The sequence below is a fragment of the Rosa chinensis genome, chromosome 1 (genome assembly GCF_002994745.2).
Source record: "Rosa chinensis cultivar Old Blush chromosome 1, RchiOBHm-V2, whole genome shotgun sequence".
NCBI lineage: Eukaryota > Viridiplantae > Streptophyta > Magnoliopsida > Rosales > Rosaceae > Rosa > Rosa chinensis.
Window position 1 is genome coordinate 58678438 of NC_037088.1, and position 20596 is coordinate 58699033.

Sequence of the window (20596 nt, forward strand, 5' to 3'; positions counted from 1 at the left end):
GTTACCGGTGACCGGATTCCGGCGTCTGATTGTATTGCCCCCTAATAATGCCCAGTAAACATACTATTGCCCCCCAATAATCATATTATTGTCTCCTAGTAATCATATTATTGCCCCCTAATAATCATATTATTGCCTCTCATAATTATATTATTACCCCCCAATAATCATATTATTACCCTCCAATAATGTGGGTTGAGATTACCTAATAGATACTGTGTCACTCATCAGACTACCGATGCATACAAGAATTTTTTAGATGGGTTAAAAAGCAATATTACTAAGAATAAAAATTAATCTATAGTTCTTGAGGCATTTCGCTTTCGAATATAAGTAGTGTGAGGCTCTTGTTGCTTTGGAGATTCCTTGGTCTGCGTCGCAGACTGAGGCTAATGGACAATAAGGGGTGAGATTTTCCACAAGAAGGGAATTTGGGTGTGGATTGCTTGAGGCATTTCGCTTTCAAAGATAACTAGTGTGAGGCTCCATCGAAAGAAAGATTGTTGCTTTGGAGATTCCTTGGTCTGAGTCGCAGACTGAGGCTACTGGACAACAAAGAGTGAGATTTTCCACAAGAAGGGAATTTGGGTGTGGATTGCTTGAGGCATTTCGCTTTCGAAGATAAGTAGTGTGAGGCTCTTGTTGCTTTGGAGATTCCTTGGTCTGCATCGCAGACTGAGGCTACTGAGGGGTGAGATTTTCCACAAGAAGGGAATTTAGGTGTGGATTGCTTAAGGCATTTCGCTTTCGAAGATAAGTAGTGTGAGGCTCCATCGAAACGCACAAATCTGACCTACTGAGTAGTGTGCGGCTGTGAGCTGCTGTGGGAGACTGGGAATACACGAGCTGGTATGGGCTAGAGATAGATATATATACTTAAAGGTTTTCCTAAAATATTGTCTAGGCTTGAGCCCATATAGCCTTCTACTTCCTTTCGCCCCTGGAAATAATGGTTTTGTAACTGGCCTGTTTAATGGTTCCGTAAAATGAATGAGGAAAAAAAAAAAAACAAAGCGGGAACACCAAAAGCGATATATAGCACTATAGCAGGTGCATTCCTCTGCTACATGAAATTATAGAAATGAAGGTTCCTCGTGTCTTCCTGCATAAGACTTCTAAAGGAAACTTATCCCTTCCTTTGCATAAGTGCATCCAGTGATTCCTTTGCTGCCATGGCGTAGGCGTAGCAACTGTTGAACTGGCGTGCTATCCCATCTTTATATTGCATTAATAGTCTCAGACTCTCAGCCTAATGCGGGGCTTTAATGTCTCAGCTCAATGTGTGTCACGCGACTTACCAATGTAATGATTGCAATCAGTGATATTTTCACACCGCCGACACTGAATTTCTAATGTATCAAAACGAAGATGCTAGTAAGAGCATCTCCAACAGACTATTTAAATTCAAATTTTAGCTATGTATAACTATTTTTAAAGCAAAATTCAACTCTAACAGACTATCTATTGCTAAGTTAAATTTAGCTTTAGCTAAATTGGCTAGCTATATTTAGCTAGAGAATCATGCATAGCTAAAGCAAAAGTTATATTCCTCTCTCCTCTTTTGTCTACATGTCAGTTTATGATTGGATAAAATATAGTATATTATTTATAAATAGTTACTACTGCTGAAGCAACATTCTTAAATCAATAGCTATATTTCACAATTTTAACTATATTTAACTACATTATTTATATGTTTTTAGCCGGATCTAATTCTCTATATTTTTTCCCTTGACCTAGCTCTGCTAGGGTTTACTCGAAGACTGCTGTTTTCGACAAAATCTCATCACCATGGTTGGTGGTGCATCTGCAACTAGGTGGGCAGGGCACTGGTCCCTCTTTTCTGGTTGGTGTGAGGGTAGCGGTGGTGAGGTTCGTCGACATTTTTCCCTATCTCTGGGCCTTTGGCTGTTCATTGCTTTCGCCGTCGTGGTCGTTGGGAGGGTGCTGACTTCGGCATCGATCGTCTCAGGTTCTAATTTCTCTTGATGACAGTTTGGTGTTGGATTGCTTCGTTATTGGAAGCGATGGGGAGCCGATGGTCTGCCTTGACGACAGGTCTGGGATTTTGATGTCCAATTCGGATTCGGGTAACAGACCAAATGCGGTGAAGATGTCTGCTTAGGTGGTGGTGTGGCGGTCTGCTGCAGTCCAGCCAAATTTGCTTATTGGCATTTTGGGTGGTAGAATGGTGGACAAGGGTGATGGCGACCCCGACATCTATACGGACGAGGGTTGTCTCTCAGTGGACGATGGCGCTGCTTGGTGGCTGAGAGGTCTCTCAGTTCACTTCCCAGATCACTGTTTGTCTAGTTTTGGAGGCTTGTGTAAGAGTTTTTGCGATGGCGGAGTTTCTCCCGACGAAAACTACTACGACGGTGGTCAAGGTGGAGGCGGCAGCTGGGAGGTAACCTTGATGGAGTCTTCTAGGGTTTCTGCAACCTTGGATTGTTGGACTCCATATTGGTTATTGGGCTGGAACTGGACTGGGTTGCTTTGGGGCCAAAAGGCCCTTCGGGTTCTTTTCTTTATTTTCTTTTCTGTTTTAAGTTTAGTCATCCTTCCTTATTCTTTTAAGGAAGCTATGACTACTAGTAATTTTTAATATTAATTTGGGTTGCAAAATCTAGTGCTTGGTTGAATTATTTTTAAAAAACTTCTGAGTACTTAGATTTTGTTAGAATAATGGTGCGTGAATTTCCTAAAAGGTGGGTGTAATCTGGATTGTGGAGTTTTCTATTTTCTTAGAATAGGTTCTCTGTAAGTCCTAAAGGACGACTCTTTATTGACGACTCCATGGGGGTGTGTCGTTTGGTACTGCTTGCTGAATTATAAAATCGGGTTGACCTCTTTCGATTAAAAAATAAAAACCTACAAAATAATTCTTACGGTTGGAGATGCTCTAAAGAGCAAAGAACATGTTGCTTTCGGCTTCAAGGTAATGGTGATAGAATTTGTTCTCTGCGACCGTAGTTGGCCCTTTGTGACATCAACGTTTCTATGCTGGATTAGATTTGATGTTGATTTTGCTTTGGAGTGTCATGGACCAAAATAAATTATTGAAGAGATAAAGAGACGTCTCTGCTCTTTCAATACTTTTTCTGAGTGCTATGAATCACACACAGGAAAACAAAAGTGAAGACAATCTGAAAGCATCGACCTTTGTGGGGATAAAGGGGCACTTTGGCTATGTCAATATGCATAATTGGGAGTATGATTGATATGAGGAGAAAATCATGTATGCTAAATACAAAATTAATTAATCCAAATATCTCATGAACTATGTATGTGTGAATGTATCTATGGAGATGCATAATTACATATATTTTGGGTGGAATGATGATAAATTTTAGCAATGGAACTAATTTTATCATTATTGAATTTCCTTGGTTGTGACTGATCAATTTCCATAGTCGTCGGAGGCAATCCTTACTCATAGGTACTTGTTCCCCAATTTCAAAATCTCTTCTGGTTTATTTATATGGTTTTTGAAACTGATTCGTTATATGTTTTTGGTAATGTACTGAGATTAGTCAAGAAGTGAGGCATAAGTAAAAGTCCCCTGTTTTTCTGCTGCAAAACTCGATCCTTTTTCGCAACATGTTCTGGAACAATGAGGGAATGTTGTTTGAGTGCCTACTGTTTCCACAACCCTGTATTGCTGTAATAATTTCACCTTATTATTGACTTCTCTGATTCATTGTCGACAAATTTCAAAAAAGGTCTCTACTCTTTTGATACTTTTTCCCGAGTGGGAAAGAGAAGGGTAGACAGTCTAGAAGCATTGTAATTTGATCGAGGAAAAAGTGGGGAAAATAATGCCAATGTGCATGGCGGAGAGTTTGATTGCTTTGACAAGAAAAAAAAGCTGGGTTTCAAAAAATGAATTAGGAAAACAAAAACAAAAAGCAGAGCGGAAACACCAAAAGCGATATATAGCAGGGGCGTGAGGCGTCCCTCTGCTATATGAAATTATAGAAATGAAGGTTTCTCATGTCTTCCTGTACAACTGTACAAGACTTCTAGGCCGCGTTTGGTAGAGTAGAGTAATGTTTTCAAATGCGAAAGCGAAGGCGAAGGCGACCGACTATAGCCTCGCGAGGCGAGTGCCTCAAGGCATTGAGGCGAAGCCTTTCCCGTAATTATTATAATAATACATTACATTTATAAATAATATGAATATACTTAAATAAGGTTCTAAATAAGCACTCCCATAACATTAAATTCAATAATACATAGGTTCATACTAAATTAATTCGAAAATAACAACTGCACTTCATTCTTCCAATTCATAATCATCATATCCATCCACACCCACATGAATATCATCACAATCATCAATGTCCAATGCTGCATCAGTATGGGAAGGCAAAGTAAGGTCTTCTATCTCATGATCTTCATCCCTAAGTAATGCAGCAAGTTTTCTCATTTTCTTCTTGGATCTTACCTAACCTAGATATAAGATTTGAGATTAAAATTATTTGATATATATGTAAATAGTAAACAACTAACCAAGACTGATCTAATATCGCAAGCAAAGGAACACACCAACAGACCAAGACTTGAATATGAAAAAAAGAAAAGAAAAATAAAGAATCAAGCTAAACAAAATTGAGATGGAACCAAGACCATCGGTTCCTCAATCAAACCAACACTTGAAGAAGAAAAAGAAAAGAGAAGTGAAGTGAGATTGCAATTTGTACCTAGTCGATCCACCAGCCAAGCAACGCACCCACACACTCGTCTTTCCACTCTTCCTTGGCTGCGCTGCGTTCTGCTATCAAAGTAGGTCGCGATCTGATCTTTTTTTTTTTTTTGGATCAAAGTTGCGATCTGTTCTGGGGTTAAAGAGGACATAGAAGAAACGGTGCCGTATGGGGACTTAAAAAAAAAAAAATGTCAAAACGACGTCGTTTTGACTGAATGAAAAAAAAAAAAAAAAAAAAAAACTCACGACCTCGCGTCTTCTTCTTCATCGCCTTCGCCTGAGGCGCCGCCTCTGCACAAATTCGTCGCTCCGTCGCCTAGGCGACGCTTTTCCAGCAGCACGCCTCATTTTGCTCCGGCGAGGCAATTTCCTGTCGCCCCACACCGAAGCGCGCCCCGGGCGCGCCTCGGCAACGCCTTTGAAAACAGACAAGGTTGGATCTTGGATTTCAAATTGGATTAGACTAGATTAGATTGGATAGGAGATTAGAGCACCAATGAGAAACGAATTTTTTTAAATAATTTTTTTTTAAATAAATTCATTGTTTTCCAACTTTAAAAAAAAAAATCGTAAAAAGACAAAATTTGCATCATGATTTTGCAATTCCTTTATTCCAAGAAGTGTTTTAAAATCATTACTTGAGACTGAAAAAAATTAGTGTGAAAGTAAGAACATTTTCACCCATAAAACCAGATCCAGACTCTAACTCTCTGTTTTATATAAATGTTCTTTACTATGTCTCGTAAGTCATAATATCATCCACTCAACAATAAGCAACCGTAGATTTTAACAGCTCTACTTGTAGTTAAACAATTGGCATCAGTAGATTTTAGCTTATGAAAACAACATCGCAAACCTGTAAGCTATTTTTAAATTTTTTACCATAAGCATTTTTTTTTTCATCAAGCATCATTTCCCTTTAAATTAAGTCACCCCAAACTGAACCAAACGAACCTAACTAATTACTGCTCTTGTATAAGAACACTTGCTTTTTGGCAAAAAAAATGGAGGCAGGCTAGGGAAAGAGCCACAGATGGCAAATTGACATCTTCGTGGTAAATTTGGAGTTCTGGACTCTGGACAGGACGAACATAGTACAGACTTCAGACTCCAGCACAGGGGCCTTCCCCTTTTCTGAAACTGGAATCCGAGACATACTAACTAATATAATTTTATAGATTACAGCATCAAAATACTCGCGAAATCCTAGCCCTACTTATAGGCAACCATGTGCTATTCATGTTCAATTGATAATTGCAACTGTCAACATACCAGAAAACGTATACTTGACAAAACAAAGAAGACAAAGAGGTGGTAATAAAAAAAGTTCAGCAGTGGCACGTTTGAGGTTGAACATCATAAAATCATGATGTTCCATTATAATATACAATATGCCTAATGTGTCATTGCTGAAGAGGAAACCCTAAACTAGGAAAGAAACCACCCCCAAACGTTCTACTGAACAGAAGCCCATTAACGAAGAGCAAATTGTAAAACACAAACAAAGGACATATTCTAATCCACAAAATCATTAACACTAAATACAATCTTCACAGGGCTCAAAGCAATTGCCGGAGTTGCTGGTTTTCTTTCCGCAGAGATTTAACTTCTTCCATTAGCTCAGCTTGGTTTGCCAAAATTTTACTCATTACCGTTGACATATCCGTCTGTAAATTATTAGAAAATGAATGAGGAAAATTAAACACAAAAAGGGAACAGCCAGAGCAATAGCAGATGCATACCTCTTGCATGTGGAATTGTCTTAAAATTTCTATATGAAGGTTCCTCATATCTTCATGTACTGATTTCTGAAAGGAATCAAGAGTCTCTTCTAGAGTACGTTGAAAAATCTGAAATGTAAAGGAATTTCCCTGCTGTGCATCTTGTTGAGGGACCTTCTGCAGTTGTGAGGTTCCTCCCTGTAAAAGTATTGTCATTCAGTGTACTATAATAATCTAGTATGGCAGAACAAAGCCAACATAATAAACTTCTTTAATGGCTTATTCCCATGAGTTCCATCACTTTTTTTTCTATTGTTCTTTTGAATGCCAATTCATATGCAAAATTAGGCAATAACTTATCTAATAAATCAAAGACATCTTACGTTCATTGCTGGAAGAATCCCTGATTCTGTGGCAGTTGATGTATCTGACTTTGACACCAAGCTAGTTAACAATTCTCTCATTTCAGCTCCTGTTTTCTTTGTTTTTGGTGAACCCACTGCGAGTGATGTTCGGTCACTGAAGGAAGATGTAGTGCCTATCCTCTCTGCATAAGTAGAGAATCTCCGATGGAGGGTCAAAGACGATGTTGGTGAATCAAGGCTAGACTGTCCCATGATCCCTTTGCTACCAGGGGACATAGGCATGGCACTAGAGTTAACGTGTTCTGGAAATCCCAAGGAATTCTCGTGATTGAAAGAGACATCTTTAATGCGCATATTCGCATAGTTTAAGCTTGTAGAGCTAATACTTGTCTGACTTGTTGATAAGGATGTATCTGGTAATCCAGATATAAGTGATCCTGATGTCTGAGCTGACATCCCAAAGCGAGATGGCATAATGTTTGGCTGAAGCAGGTTGGTATACTTATCAGATAATCTTTCGCCGCCCCAAGCTTCTGGAGGGGTGATGGATGAGTCTTCACTCTTGGAATATGGAGCAGGAGTTGATTCTAATCGAGCAAATGAAGATTTGCTGTCATCCTGCACCAAGGAATAATGTAAAACCATCATGCAAACAATTTATGTGCACTGGATTAATGAAATTCAAAAGATAAATATTTCACATTAGGCATTCATCTAGAAATACTAGAGTTATATGGATGTGACACCTGTTTAGAAGCTGAGCTAGGCTTCCAATCAAATATTGGATGATCACTTGACACATCCTCTGCCAATGGGAACCTCCTACTGGACGAGGGAAATAATAGTGATGAAGGCTTCTTATCTACACTATCCTTCTTTGATCTGTCATGATCATCCCACAGCTTGTCAAGTGTAGGTGTGATAGGATGAACATCCACAAGAGGGGAAAATACCTCCATATCATCCTTGAAGTTAAAAGTAGATCGAGGAGCATGCAATCTTGACAATGTTCCACCTGGCCACAAATGCCCACGATGTGGTGTATCCTCTGCAGTAGAAACATTAAGTGTGGTTGACGCTAATCCACTGCCAGTTGCTGTAACTGAAAATGTATCAGCAGATAAACCAGAACGGCCTGGATTCCGAGAACTAGATACTGCCATAGATAGAGAAAGGTTTGATGAAGTCACAGAAGGAAGTGGATCAGGCATAAGGATTGAATCTTCAACAGCATCTCCTAAAAGCGCAGTCTCAACAGAACAGCTGCTTTCATTTACAACAACAGGTTTCGACCTTTGCCAGCATAAACTTGTAACAGCCTGGTTAATAGTGTAACTGATTAGTACAACAAAGTCAAGAAACATTTTGGTTGATATATAAATTCAAATCTTTGGCTGAAAAAGAGGGGGAAAAAAATGTTATTTATGCAGACTGTCTGTTGAAAGTTAAATGCACTATTTTCTGCCTCAAAACAAGAATCCTGGTTTTGATCTTTGCCAGCAAAGACTTGTAATAATGTGATGAATAGTGTAACTGACTAGTAAAACATAGTGAAGACACATTTTGGTTGACATATAAATTCAAATCTTTGTGTGAACAAAAAAATACAAATATATACATATGAGAGAGAGAGGGAGGGAGATTTACCTCTGAACTATTATAAGCACGAAGAACAGTAAAAGGCTCTGGTTTACCACGGACATCATAAAATACAACACGACCACTACTTGTTCCAGCTGCTAGTACCCAGCCATCATCTCTAAATGCCAATGCAGAAAAAGGTGCCTCATAGGAGATGCAAGATGAATGTCTCCTAGACCCTGAGTCGTAAGTATACAACTTTTTATCGAGCCCGACACTAGCAAACATCTGTTAAGAGAAAAGGCATTTTGAATATCAGAATGCACAAGCAATATATTTCCAAATATTCTGATTATAAAACTCCACAACTTCAGAGTGGTAAAATAGCCTTCTAGTCTTATAACCATAATGAATCAAAATATTAAAGTTAATATTTACTTATGCCACCTTGTCATTTGACGGTGAGAAACTGATACCAGCAGTAGGTGCAGAATGCTGCTTCAACCAAGAAATCTGCAAGTTTGAAAAAAGAAAAGGAGAAGAAAAACCAGTTATATTTCCAAAGACAAAACAAGAGAATTGAGAATAAGTACTTTTCATCTTTCAACTATGACTATCTCTAGATTTAATAATGCAGAAATGATAAACAGAAAAGTTAATCAAAGGATAATAATTTACAACTACTCTTTTCAAAGGACAATAAATGCCCCCCTTGGAAGAAGAAGAAGAAAAAGAAATTGAAAACTTGTAAGACATGGGATTTCTCTTTACTTCAAATAAGCCTGTTTCACAAATGTGTATTGGGAACAGATTTTAGTTTCCATTAATGCAATGGGAGTTTACAAACAAAAAGATCAGGACAACCCAGCACAGAGTTCATTAACATTCAGAGAGATTCATTAACCTAATGCAAACCTTTGGGCTACGACCAGTTGTGTCCCACAAATGCACAGAGCCATCATCACCTGCAGTCACCAAAAGGTGTCGGCTAATCCGGGAATAATCAAGCACTCTTAGTACCTGGTCTTAAAAGCCAGCAAACAAACAATTAGCTTGCAAGCCAAAGCCTCAAAACCACAAACACCACAGGGACAAGAAAAAGCCGCGAGAGACAGCGAGAAAACAACCTGTCCATTAGGGTCCTTGAATTCGGTTGTTCTTGTACTAGATGCCAGGTTGTGGATTATGAGATCCCCACTAAGGCTGATGGAAGCCAAGTGCTCATCTTTGCAATTGTACGCTGCGCCAGTAATAGTACTCGAGTGGCCCCTCAACCATTTAATACATCTCTTTCTCTGCAAATCCCATATCCTCACAACCTGACCGCTCCCACCAGAACATATATATCTCGAAACCTTGTTACTGAAGCTAAGCGCCGATATAGACTCCTGTATAAACATCTCCACTCAGTTAACTCATTCTCCCAAGCATTTCACTTCACATCCAATATCACACCATATCTTCTCAGTTACACAACAAAATTACCTCAATGTTGTCACCACTGTCCGTCCCGGCCACCGGAATAGTCCCCAAGCTCTGCCCATTCTTATGCCACAACGATATCTTCTTATCATCTCCGGCACTCACCACAACCAAATCTGCAAAAATCACAACCCACATTGAACACAAAATTCACCTAAAAAACTATTGATTAATAAAAACAGTTGCAAAGTTCGAAACCAAACGCAACGAAATCTATAACCGTCTTCGAATTCATCAAAATCAAATCAGCCAATGAAGAACAAAAGTGAGAGTGAGAGTGACTAACTGGTGTGGTTCCACTTGACGGAGTTGACGTGGCAACCGGGAGAAGGAATGTAGCTGGAGACGCATGGATCGCCGGACTTGACGGAAACGTCGAAGAGCTTCACGGTGTCGCCGCCGCTTGCGGCCAGTAAAGTCACTGACGGATCCACTATGTTCATTATCGCTGTTTTCTAACCAGGTTTTCCGATTCGGTTTCTCCTTTTCTTCAACGGGAAGGTATCCGGACTCCGATTTGCCGGGAAATGAAGCGGTTATGGTTGTGGGGAATTTTGGGAGTGAAAGAAGAAGAGAATTGAATTGGGAAATGAAAAGAGGGTTTGGTTTGTAAGTTTGTATTTGAATTTTGGGTTTTTGGATTAGAAAAACCAAACCCTACTAAAAAAGAGAGGGCGAAAAATTTAAAATGCGTTGTAAAATGAATTTGTGACATGTATTTATACGAAAGGGTAACATAAAAAAAATATTTATTATGTAATTATATTACTGAGCAAGTATTGCATTGATATGTAATCATTTTTCTCATTAGTAATCAAATATGGTCGAATTATTTAGTGGTGTATTTGATAAGAAATTGAGATGTCAGATGAAGTATTTGATTGAGTAACTATGGAAATGTTTTAGTTACCAAATTATCGGTTGCAATAAAGTTCCAGGATGAGTCGCAACATCCCATGAACGGAAGAGCATGAAAATTAAAAATTATGAGTAAATATCATTTTTGGTTTGCAAATGTTTTCAATCCATTGTCCATGTTGACGCTGCCAAATTTTGTTTAATGAGAGAACAAAGTGCAAGAAGACAAAGAAAAGAAAAAAAACAATGGTAATTGATTTTTTTTTTTTTAAGAAACAGTGGTAATTGATAACACAAACTGAAATCAAATTTCCAAGAGAAGAAGAATAAGAAGCAGTTGTTTAACACTGGATTCAAAACTGGATTTCATAAGCAAGGTTAGGACTTGGTTTTAGCATAAAATTTTCATCTAACGCAATACTGATGGGTTTTGACAAATCCAGTTCCTCTCTTTAAGAGGATATATGTCACCAATGAGGTCGGGTAATAAACAGACCAATTTCTTTCTCAAATGCTCTGAGGTTATAAACATCAATGGATAACCATAATGCTTTGACCCCCAATAATGATGCAAAATTGACAACAGTCGACCATCTTTTATAATCAAAATAAGCCTAAGGCACGAATACAAAGAGTTAAATTCAATCAATAAGTTAAAACTAATAGTCTGAGAAAACCGAAGAATCCTTGAAGGAGTGAAATGATGCCGTTTATGTTGGCCTCAATGGAAAGCACAACAATGAGTTGCCAGACCAAATATATGTACACAAATGTTGCAGAATAAGCATTACAGAGAAAAGTGAACGAGGAAATATTAAAAATCTTCTGCCCCTCACCGCTCCAGACTATTTGCTCCAACTTCCAATTTCTATGGCCCCTCCCCATCATTGGGATCAGGAAAGTTCTGAAGTTGGCAACCTTGATTTTCTGCCAATTTGCCCAAGAAAAAAATGGGAAAAGAAAATAGCCTGCAAAAGATAAATATATAAATTGCCTGCAAAACTTATATGTAGCACAATAAGACCATGCGACATGGTGTCAATTGACCTAGTGGTCTACCAACTAAAGTGGGCACACATTTGACACAAATTGGATGCATACAGCAGACATACAATGATCTTTCTATGAGCAGGCTCTTCAGAAACAGTGCTAAAGCATTTGGTATGAGATTGGGCCAATTGACCATCTATATGAAGGGCAGAAATACACGGAGTTGGCTTTACATTTATGAGATGACACTGATCCTTTGACAGTACTATGGAGCCAATGAACGGCGTCAATAAGTTAGACACCAAGTATACTTGCCAACTGCATCTTGAGTGTAATGAATTACTCATAAGTAGTATCTTTTATGTCTCAACCAAGTATCCTCACACTCATCAATCACTCCTCATAGGAACCTTGCCAACTGGTTAAGGAAATTTTTTACCAAATTTATGAGTGAAAAGAAAGGTAGCTAGCAAGATCAGAAGATTAAATCATTAGCTCCTTTTATTCAAAAGTAAGACGGAGGCAATGGCTTCAAGCCAAAAATAACAAGCATGAACTGACTGGCTCTGATGACATATTAAGATGAGTTCTACAAAAACAGAAAATGCCAAACTAAATAGTTCCAGATACCAGCAGAGACATCTGTGTGTGTGAGTAATATATATATATATATATATATATATATATATATTTTTTTTTTTTTTTTCACAGCCTCGACGCATCTTTAAACCATTGAAAGGAGTAAAGGACAGTGATTTTGCTTTCTTCAAAAGGCAAACGTAGTATCCAGTCCACACAAACACTTCAAGTAACAATGTCTCATATAAATTGGCTGAAAAGGATTAGAATGAGCTCTCACTATTGTGACATTTGAACCGAGTACATGTAATTTTTAGAGTAAATTTCAAACAAGTTCATTTCTATAATTACATATATCAAAATTCACAGGTATGTTAAAAATGGTAAAGTTATCTAAAATGATGTTAATACAACCACGATAAGAAATTAAAGGAAAATACACAATAACAAGACTGTATAGGAAATCAATTGAATTTTATATTTTTATAGAGTCCTCCAAAAACTGCACAACTTTCCTTAAAGGATAGGAAGAATCATAGATGAAAAGTACTTTTCGTAATAATATTGATATATGCAGTTATGCATACATGCATCTTTCCAAATGTACAACCTGAAAAGTGCTACACAATAGCAGACATCATGACACAGACACGAAACAGTTATACACACACAACTAGTAAACCCATGAGCATGAACATGAGAAAAACATAAAAATCATAAATGCCAAAAGGAACAAACTGCAACAACAATAAGCTAACCTGGATCAAGACCGGAGCAGTGATATTGCAATCATCACATTTTTGTTGACACCATGAACTTTGTTTTTTTCTCTGCTGGCTTAAGAATCTGGAAAGAGCACATTAGGTTCTCATCCACACTCATCATGGCACCAGCATTGTCAAATTCACCACAGTAGTTGGGGGCTGAAAAAATTGTAACAAGTTGTCTGTCGGCAAAGAATTCATAACCATCCTCCACAACCTAAACCAAAAAATTTGTTCAGTGTCTAACACGGGTAGCATGAGTTAACACATTGAAAAGCTGCAAATAAAGAAAAGGAAAGTCAATAACCTGATGAGCACGACAAACAAGGTCCAAATCATGCTTCATTAGAAATTCTGCAACCTTATCAGGGCCAAACGTATAGGAGACTCCTCTATCATTCATTCCCCATCCTTTAACATCTCTGCCAGGATCTGACCAGAGCAAATCGCAAAGCAAGCCAGTATCAGGAATAGCAGTTGGACGAGGTAAATTCCTGATCTGATCCAAATTTGTCAAATCAGGGGAAAGACCACCATGCATACATAATATTTTGTCATCTATAAGAGCTGCCACAGGAAGGCAGTTAAAGCTGTCGGTAAAGGATTTCCAAAGTCTGACATTAAACCGGCGCTTGCACTCATCATAAAAACCATATATACGATTAATAGAAGCACATTCGTGATTCCCTCTAAGAAGAAAAAAGTTCTCTGGAAATTTGATTTTATACGCGAGCAAGAGGCATATTGTTTCTAAACTCTGCTTGCCACGATCCACATAGTCACCTAAAAACAGATAATTTGCACTTGGAGGAAAGCCCCCATATTCAAAGAGCCTTAATAGGTCGCTATATTGCCCATGAATGTCACCTGAAATAAAGAAGAAAATTCCTGTCAGAAACACACAATCCAGAAACATAAGATGACTACAACAATGAATTTAACAGAACAGTCGCAATAATAACTTCCATAATAGCTGCAGAGGCTTTTGTGTGTATCAGCATCTGGTAATCCTTTTTCCAAATATCAATGATTCTCAAAGCCTCAGATGATTTGCTCCCTCAAAACTAAGGAACCCAAATGACAAGACCTTATGGTTTAAACTGCATGCCCCTAATCATCCGCCCTCCACCTTCTCCCCACAAAATAAAACGAGAAAAACATATGTACTTTCCCATATTCACCTTCCAAGTTGCACTATTTCATTCTCAATGGTGTTTGATTAAAAAAAAAGTTAATCTTGATTTCCCTCTGGTAGCAGTAGAAAGTAAAAACCACCATTATTTTCAAGCAACGCAACATATAACACATCAGGGATTTTAATGAAGAAGAAAACAGTCATAAATAGGGAACAAACATGGTGGCCGACATTTTAAAATTTTAAGCTGGTTACTTCTGTGTGCACTCGTGTAGCAATTAAACAGATACAGAGAGTATGACACGAACATCCTTTTGCTTGCACGAAATGTGAGCAAATTAGCAATTCCAACACAACAATGATAAATGATTGCGTAAATCACCTCAAAGTAGCAGCCAGCACCATCAACTATCCACAATCATTCAAAGCTACATAAATTACCACACAACTAACACAGCATCCGTGACGAACAAAAAAGGGCTAAAGGAGAAATCTTTACCAAAAAATTTCTATAACCAAAGAACAAATTAAACAACCAAATCATTTAGTAATGCAGCTTGGCACAAATCATCGCTTCTCTAAGCCACTCAAAACACCAAAATTTTATGTTCTTGATACAAACTCAAAACTTCAAAACAAAAAACACATACATGAACAGTCCCCATTTAACTATAATATTAACCACAAAGAGCTCCATCAACAATTCCATGAGAACCCAACCAAAAAACACACACAAAATCACCATCAAAGCCATAGAAGACTAAAAAATCAACCCAATTCTTCACCAATCAAAAACCAAGGAAAAAATTCCAATACTTTCACAACTCCATCAATGTATCCGAGTCTGTAATAACTCCGACGTACCGCAAATTTTGATTGGGGCTTCAAGCTCGAGCAAATTGGGCTGCTGGAGGAAGATTTCCCTGGAAGCAACACAGAGCTGTTTGATCTCGGACTCGGAGAGCTGGACCTGCTTCCCCGGCCTGGCCAATCGGACCTCGGTGAGCCGTCGGATTATGTCATCGAGCACGGCAGGGTCCATCGCTCCCTGCCCCTGCGTGGCCATTCGATTCGATTCTCAGATCCCTCGCCGGACGGCTCCGATTGAATGAAGAAACCCTAGAAAACCAGAAGAGGGAGGAGAAAAGAGGAAGAAATTGAAACTGGGGTTTTCTTTCTTTTCTTGTTTTTTTTTGGTTCTACTACCTCAGCTGTTTTGTGGAGGCTCGCTTTTTGGGCTTCGGCTTTTTTGGTGTTTGGTGGGTCTATTACTCTATTTTTTTTTTTATTGTTTTACATTTTTTTATTTTTCTTGGGATATTAAAAAATAAAAAAAAGAGGGGGAATTCAAAAGAGGAAAGGGGAATTTTTTTTTTTTTTGGAGGGAGGAAAGCGTCAAAGCATTGAAGAGGGCGACGGCTGCAACTCCTATGTGACGGAGGCGCCTATAAATATGTTGGATGAGTTGGTGAAACGGCGTCGTTTGGTGGTTTTAAGGTTTATCCGATTAGGTTAAGAGAGAAGAGGGCCACAGTGCACCATTGGTTTGTTTATGATGGCTGAGGTGATGTGGTTGGGTTCGGGTCACAATGTCACGTGGTCGGGAGAGATGGTTAGGCTCATGTCACAAGAGAGATGGCATTGTTGTGAGAAATAATTAGGCTACGTCAAAATAAGGCTATGCTACAGCCTACATGAAACTAAGTTTTTTTGAATTTTAAAAATTTAGATCCCGAATGCTACCAAAAAAAAAAAAAATTGGGGAGGTATATCAAATTTGGTATTTTAGTAGAACCTCATTTACCCATGTACCGTCGTTGTTGTTCATTCTTTGCTATCTTGATCCTCAATTACTATGAAATGTTGTAAAAAAATTCAAGTTCTATTCAAACAGTAGATGGCTAGTCTCATTTTCGAAATTCTTTACCAACATCCAAACAATAAAATTTACAAAGTTTTGAATTCATTCATTTAAGGATTTCTCTGAAATGCTCTTGTTACTGGTGAAAAATTGAACACAGATCTCTTGACTTTTGCCTTGAGAATCTGGAAGGAGCACATTAAGGTCTCATCTACATGCATCATAGCTCCAGCATTGTTATGTTCACTGCGGAAGTTGGGGGCTGATGAAATTGTACCAAGTTGGCTGTTGGCGAAGAATTCATAACCGCGATCACACTCCACAACCTAAAGGATCCAAAAAACTTTGTTTCAGTGTACAAAATGAGTAGTTCTAGCAGATTGAAAGGGTTAAAAGGAAAGTGTGTAACCTGTTGTGCACAACAAAGAAGGTCCAAATCATGCTCCATTAAGAATTCTGTCACCTTATCAGACCCAAAGGTTAAGTAAGAGAATGGGAGTTCAATGTGTTCTGACTGTTTGTTCGTTCCCCATCCCTTAACATCACTACAAGGACTTGACCAGAGCAAATCACAAAGCAAGCCGGTATCAGGGACATTACTAGGACGAGGCAAGTTTCTGATCTGATCCAAGTTCTCCAAATCGGGCGGAAGACCACCATGCACACATAATATTCTGTCATCTACAAGAGCTCCCGCAGGAAGACAGTTAAAAGAGTCGTCATTGAAGCATTTCCATATTCTCACATTGAATCTCCGCTTGCATTCATCATAAAATCCATGTTTTAGGTTGATAGAAGCGCATTCATGATTCCCTCTAAGGAGAAAGAAGTTCTCCGGATGTTTGATTTTATAAGCAAGCAAGAGGCACATTGTTTCTATACTTTGCTTCCCATAATCCACATAACCACCTAGGAATAGATAATTTGCACTAGGAGGAAAACCACCATGTTCAAAGAGCCTCAACAGGTCAGAGTATTGCCCATTGATGTTGCCTGAAATTGGAATTGAGAATGTTAAGAAAATCTTCTCAAGTAAATTCACTCCTAGAAATTCTTAGTATGAAGAAGTCAATTCAGATTGTTGACCAGGAGAACACTACTATGTGTGTTATGGCAGCATACCACAAATACTGACAGGGCCTTTAAGCTCCAGCAAATTGGGCTGTTGAAGGAAGATGTCTTTGGAAGCTACACAAGGCTGCTGGATCTCAGACTGCGAGAGATGGACCTGCTTCCCCGGCCTTTCTGATTGGACCTCTGTGAGACGTCTGATTACATCATCCAGTATGCCAGGGAACATTCCTCCAACCCATTCCGAAGCAGATGCAGTGCATTCTGTATTCTTCTTTAACATCTCATATTTTTCCTAGTATGCATAGGAGATATATTCTTTCAGGAGATGTGTCTCTGATCACTTGGTTACTGCAATTCACAGCTACAATGCGCATAAAACGATAACTACTATATGACTTTGACTTGTGCACCTTGGCAGCAGAGCTCGACATTGGCAAGCAAGGAATGCTACCATCACAGTATGGGTTTGAGGCCAAGCTCATGTTCTTCTGTACATTCTTATTGTCTGTGTCTACAGCGAAAGTGACACACTTCACGCTTGTGTGAATCACACCACTCATGTTCGTGTTAACAACTGAAACTAACCCATCGAAACTCAGGATGAGGTCAAGTGATTAGTACCTGATCTAGCTAGTGGCCAATGCAGTACTGTAATGAAGGCTATAAAGCTCAAGACTGTCTACTTCAAAACTATGGATATGGAATAAGAAATAAAGATTGAATTCACCCATTTCAATTAGTCATACAAATGTGAAGCCAAAGAGAATAACCAATTACCGCTTCTGATGACTACTAGAATACTATTGCAGCTCCAGTCCAGTCCTTCAAGTATGCCCAGGTCAGTAATTCAGCAGTAAATCAATTACGACTACGAATGCATCAATTAAGGAACTTTAACTAAAAGATGAGATGATATGAACTAAAAAAAAATTCGATTGTTCATTAAGAAAATACAAGTGACAAAAGAGCAAGAAATAGAGACGCAGAGAGCCTAGGAAATCAAGGCGCCTAAATTATTCTGTGGCCACTAATTATTTTGTTTTCATTGTCCTTATTAAGGACAAAGATGATACCAAAGTATAATTCCGACAAAAATATATATTGATGAGCTATAGAAGATTAGACTATATATACTGTTCTGAACTTTAAATTGTGAGACCAAAATGAAAATTTTGTCCAAACTACAGAAACTAAACATGAGCTAGCTGTTGAAGAATATTGTCCACTTCACTTTCATATATTTCCTCATTTTCTTTGTCCATTTCATGTACTCTTTAGTGATTTGTGCGGCCAAATGTGGCCAACAATGTTACTAAAATATCCTCTTGACAGGAATTACTTGAGTCAGAGGTATTGCATGCCCTTTACTTATTACAGTACAACATCTTCTTCTTGTTCACAACTTCTCCTAAGCACACAATACATTTTATAGTCTAAATCTGAGACTGTGTACAAAAAGGGGTTGGCATATAATAAACTGTACATAAAAGGAGGGTAGGCGCACCTATACATGTGCACAATAGCAGGACAGATGAAATGACAGAGGAGATACTTGTCTTGCAAGGTAAACAAATAAGACCCTCTAATTTTGATTTATTTGACCTCCTCTCAACAATAATCTGGGCTCATCATGTTTTAATTTTCCAGATTAATGCCCTTTGATGACACATTAGATCGTTGGCTGAGTTGACAATTTATATTAAATCAAATTGTTCACTAACTTTGAAGTGTTCTGGGGCACATTTAGAAGCGACCTGGTTTATAGCTGGTGTTCGATCATTATCCACTGAAAATGAAAAACGATCTTCAAGAAGGATTTTCAGGAAAGAAAGAAAAATCTTTTGTTTTCTCCTTCTCCTCCAGCTTTCCTTTTCCTTCGCTTGAGCTTTTTTGAACAACTCTTTGGATAAATGATCTCAGTATGAGCACAACTACATCTCTAGACCAATAAATTGATGTGTCCATTAATTTGAATAGATGATCACCAACTTCACCGCAGCTGCTATCAAAGTCACTTATCATGAATTCTAAAGGACTTCCAGAAGGAATCGAAACAACTGTGTGCAGCGAAAACTTTTGGTCAGGGAGTATAACACTAACTCCACCAAAGACAAGGTCTTCAACCCGGTAAGATCTCCTCTTAATAACCAACATAGCAGATTGCCATTTATTAAGACATCGAGTGAAATGAAACACTCGAAGTGATTTCTCACCCTCGAAAAGTATTTTGTGTATCTTGTATTGCATTTTAGGGCCAAAACTGATCTTGTGGTGCTTATTGGCAAAGACTTTTTCAAGCTCTCCCTTTCTGTTTCTTTGATCATCTAGAGGCTCAACTTCAATAGCAAGGTATGCATCAACATCGTCAGCAGTAATGAGATATTTTGGTTTTGTTTCTCCATTAATGTAATGAAATGATCCATCCGGATGATGGCGCACCCACTGAAAGTTGCAACTTGTTGCTCCCTTAGTTAGGTATCCACATGCTTGGAGTTCGCATCCCGGAAGAGCTTCACCTGGAATTTGGAGGCAGTCTATACCTGGCAATGGATCATCATCTTCATTGTCCTTTGAAAATGAAGGGTTTTCTACAAGAACCGGTGTTTGATAATGAGAATGCTGAGAGCTGGGATAATTGTAACAGAGGTCTGCTCTCCGGCGAGGACGAGCAGGTTTTGTGGCTCTTGCAACGGCGTTGGCCCTCATCTTTGCCACTGGTATTGTCCTTAATTTGCCGAGAACATCAATCACTGAAACCAATGCATGCAATCAGAAGAGCATTTCTCAAGATTGAAGAGGAATGCTAGCTAGCTACGTACTAATTTTAGCTAGCTAGTAGAAAAATGGTTAGCTCCTATCAATAAGAAACTATTACAGTTTGATTAAGAAGTTTACCTGCTTTACCATTTAACGAACTAGGGAAGCCAGATATTCCAGAAAGCTAGATAGACAGATTAAAAGAGCTCAGAGCTATATATCCAAAAAAAAAAAAAAAAGAGCTCAGAGCTATTTATTTACAGGAGAAGCGCGTTTAGTCAACTCTCTAGAGCAGTCTACAGACATGGACAAGTTCACAAACCGTGCTTCACAACATTACAGAGGGCAGAAGCAAATTAAAAATTGGTGTTATTTCTATATTGGTTATTGACAGGGTCATCGAAAGTCTATGGTCCTATGGAGATTAAAAACTTGTGTGCCATTCTTTCGATTTTCTTATTTCCCACATGCAGATTAAGACGAAATGTTAGAATATATGGAAGATACATCTAAAGCTCAGAATATTTGAGATGCATGCTTAAGACCGCCACAGCAAATCTCAGGTTGCTAAAGAAAGTTCCTAGCTTGGCTTCCAAGACAACATATAGGTACGAGTCACCCCATAGACTACAGACTATATATACCCTAATGATCAGATTAGTCCTCATAGTGAATAGTATAATGATCAAGTTGTAGCTTGCTGTTCTCTGGTAATTAATGG

At 38.5% G+C, this 20596-nt stretch overlaps 4 protein-coding genes and 1 long non-coding RNA gene across 5 annotated transcripts; all 5 read right to left on the reverse strand.

Annotated features, from left to right (window-relative positions):
• Positions 1-4050: 4050 nt before the first annotated feature.
• LOC112181896 lies at positions 4051-4841 on the reverse strand. The gene is made up of 2 exons (XR_002929177.2): positions 4704-4841; positions 4051-4452 (listed from the first exon to the last, which is right to left on the reverse strand). It is a non-coding gene; the product is annotated as an uncharacterized LOC112181896 (long non-coding RNA).
• Positions 4842-5888: 1047 nt separating this feature from the next.
• Positions 5889-10522, reverse strand: LOC112182848 (protein NEDD1). Its single transcript, XM_024321400.2, has 10 exons — positions 10144-10522; positions 9861-9973; positions 9503-9763; positions 9291-9395; positions 8823-8888; positions 8442-8663; positions 7541-8113; positions 6813-7412; positions 6451-6627; positions 5889-6375 (listed from the first exon to the last, which is right to left on the reverse strand). Exons 1-10 carry the CDS (start codon positions 10298-10300, stop codon positions 6268-6270), a joined length of 2382 nt encoding a protein of 793 aa, XP_024177168.1. The 5' UTR covers positions 10301-10522; the 3' UTR covers positions 5889-6267.
• Positions 10523-11281: 759 nt separating this feature from the next.
• On the reverse strand, positions 11282-15426 carry LOC112182849 (serine/threonine-protein phosphatase PP1 isozyme 4). Its single transcript, XM_024321401.2, has 4 exons — positions 15048-15426; positions 13356-13915; positions 13043-13265; positions 11282-11683 (listed from the first exon to the last, which is right to left on the reverse strand). The coding sequence occupies exons 1-3, from the start codon at positions 15247-15249 to the stop codon at positions 13077-13079; spliced, it is 951 nt and encodes a 316-aa protein (XP_024177169.1). The 5' UTR covers positions 15250-15426; the 3' UTR covers positions 11282-11683; positions 13043-13076.
• A 728-nt stretch (positions 15427-16154) lies between these two features.
• On the reverse strand, positions 16155-17359 carry LOC112170859 (serine/threonine-protein phosphatase PP1 isozyme 4). The gene is made up of 3 exons (XM_024308145.1): positions 17167-17359; positions 16454-17037; positions 16155-16370 (listed from the first exon to the last, which is right to left on the reverse strand). Exons 1-3 carry the CDS (start codon positions 17342-17344, stop codon positions 16155-16157), a joined length of 978 nt encoding a protein of 325 aa, XP_024163913.1. The 5' UTR covers positions 17345-17359.
• Positions 17360-18924: 1565 nt separating this feature from the next.
• LOC112170866 lies at positions 18925-19824 on the reverse strand. Its single transcript, XM_024308152.1, has one exon. The coding sequence runs from the start codon at positions 19822-19824 to the stop codon at positions 18925-18927; it is 900 nt and encodes a 299-aa protein (XP_024163920.1).
• Positions 19825-20596: the final 772 nt, after the last annotated feature.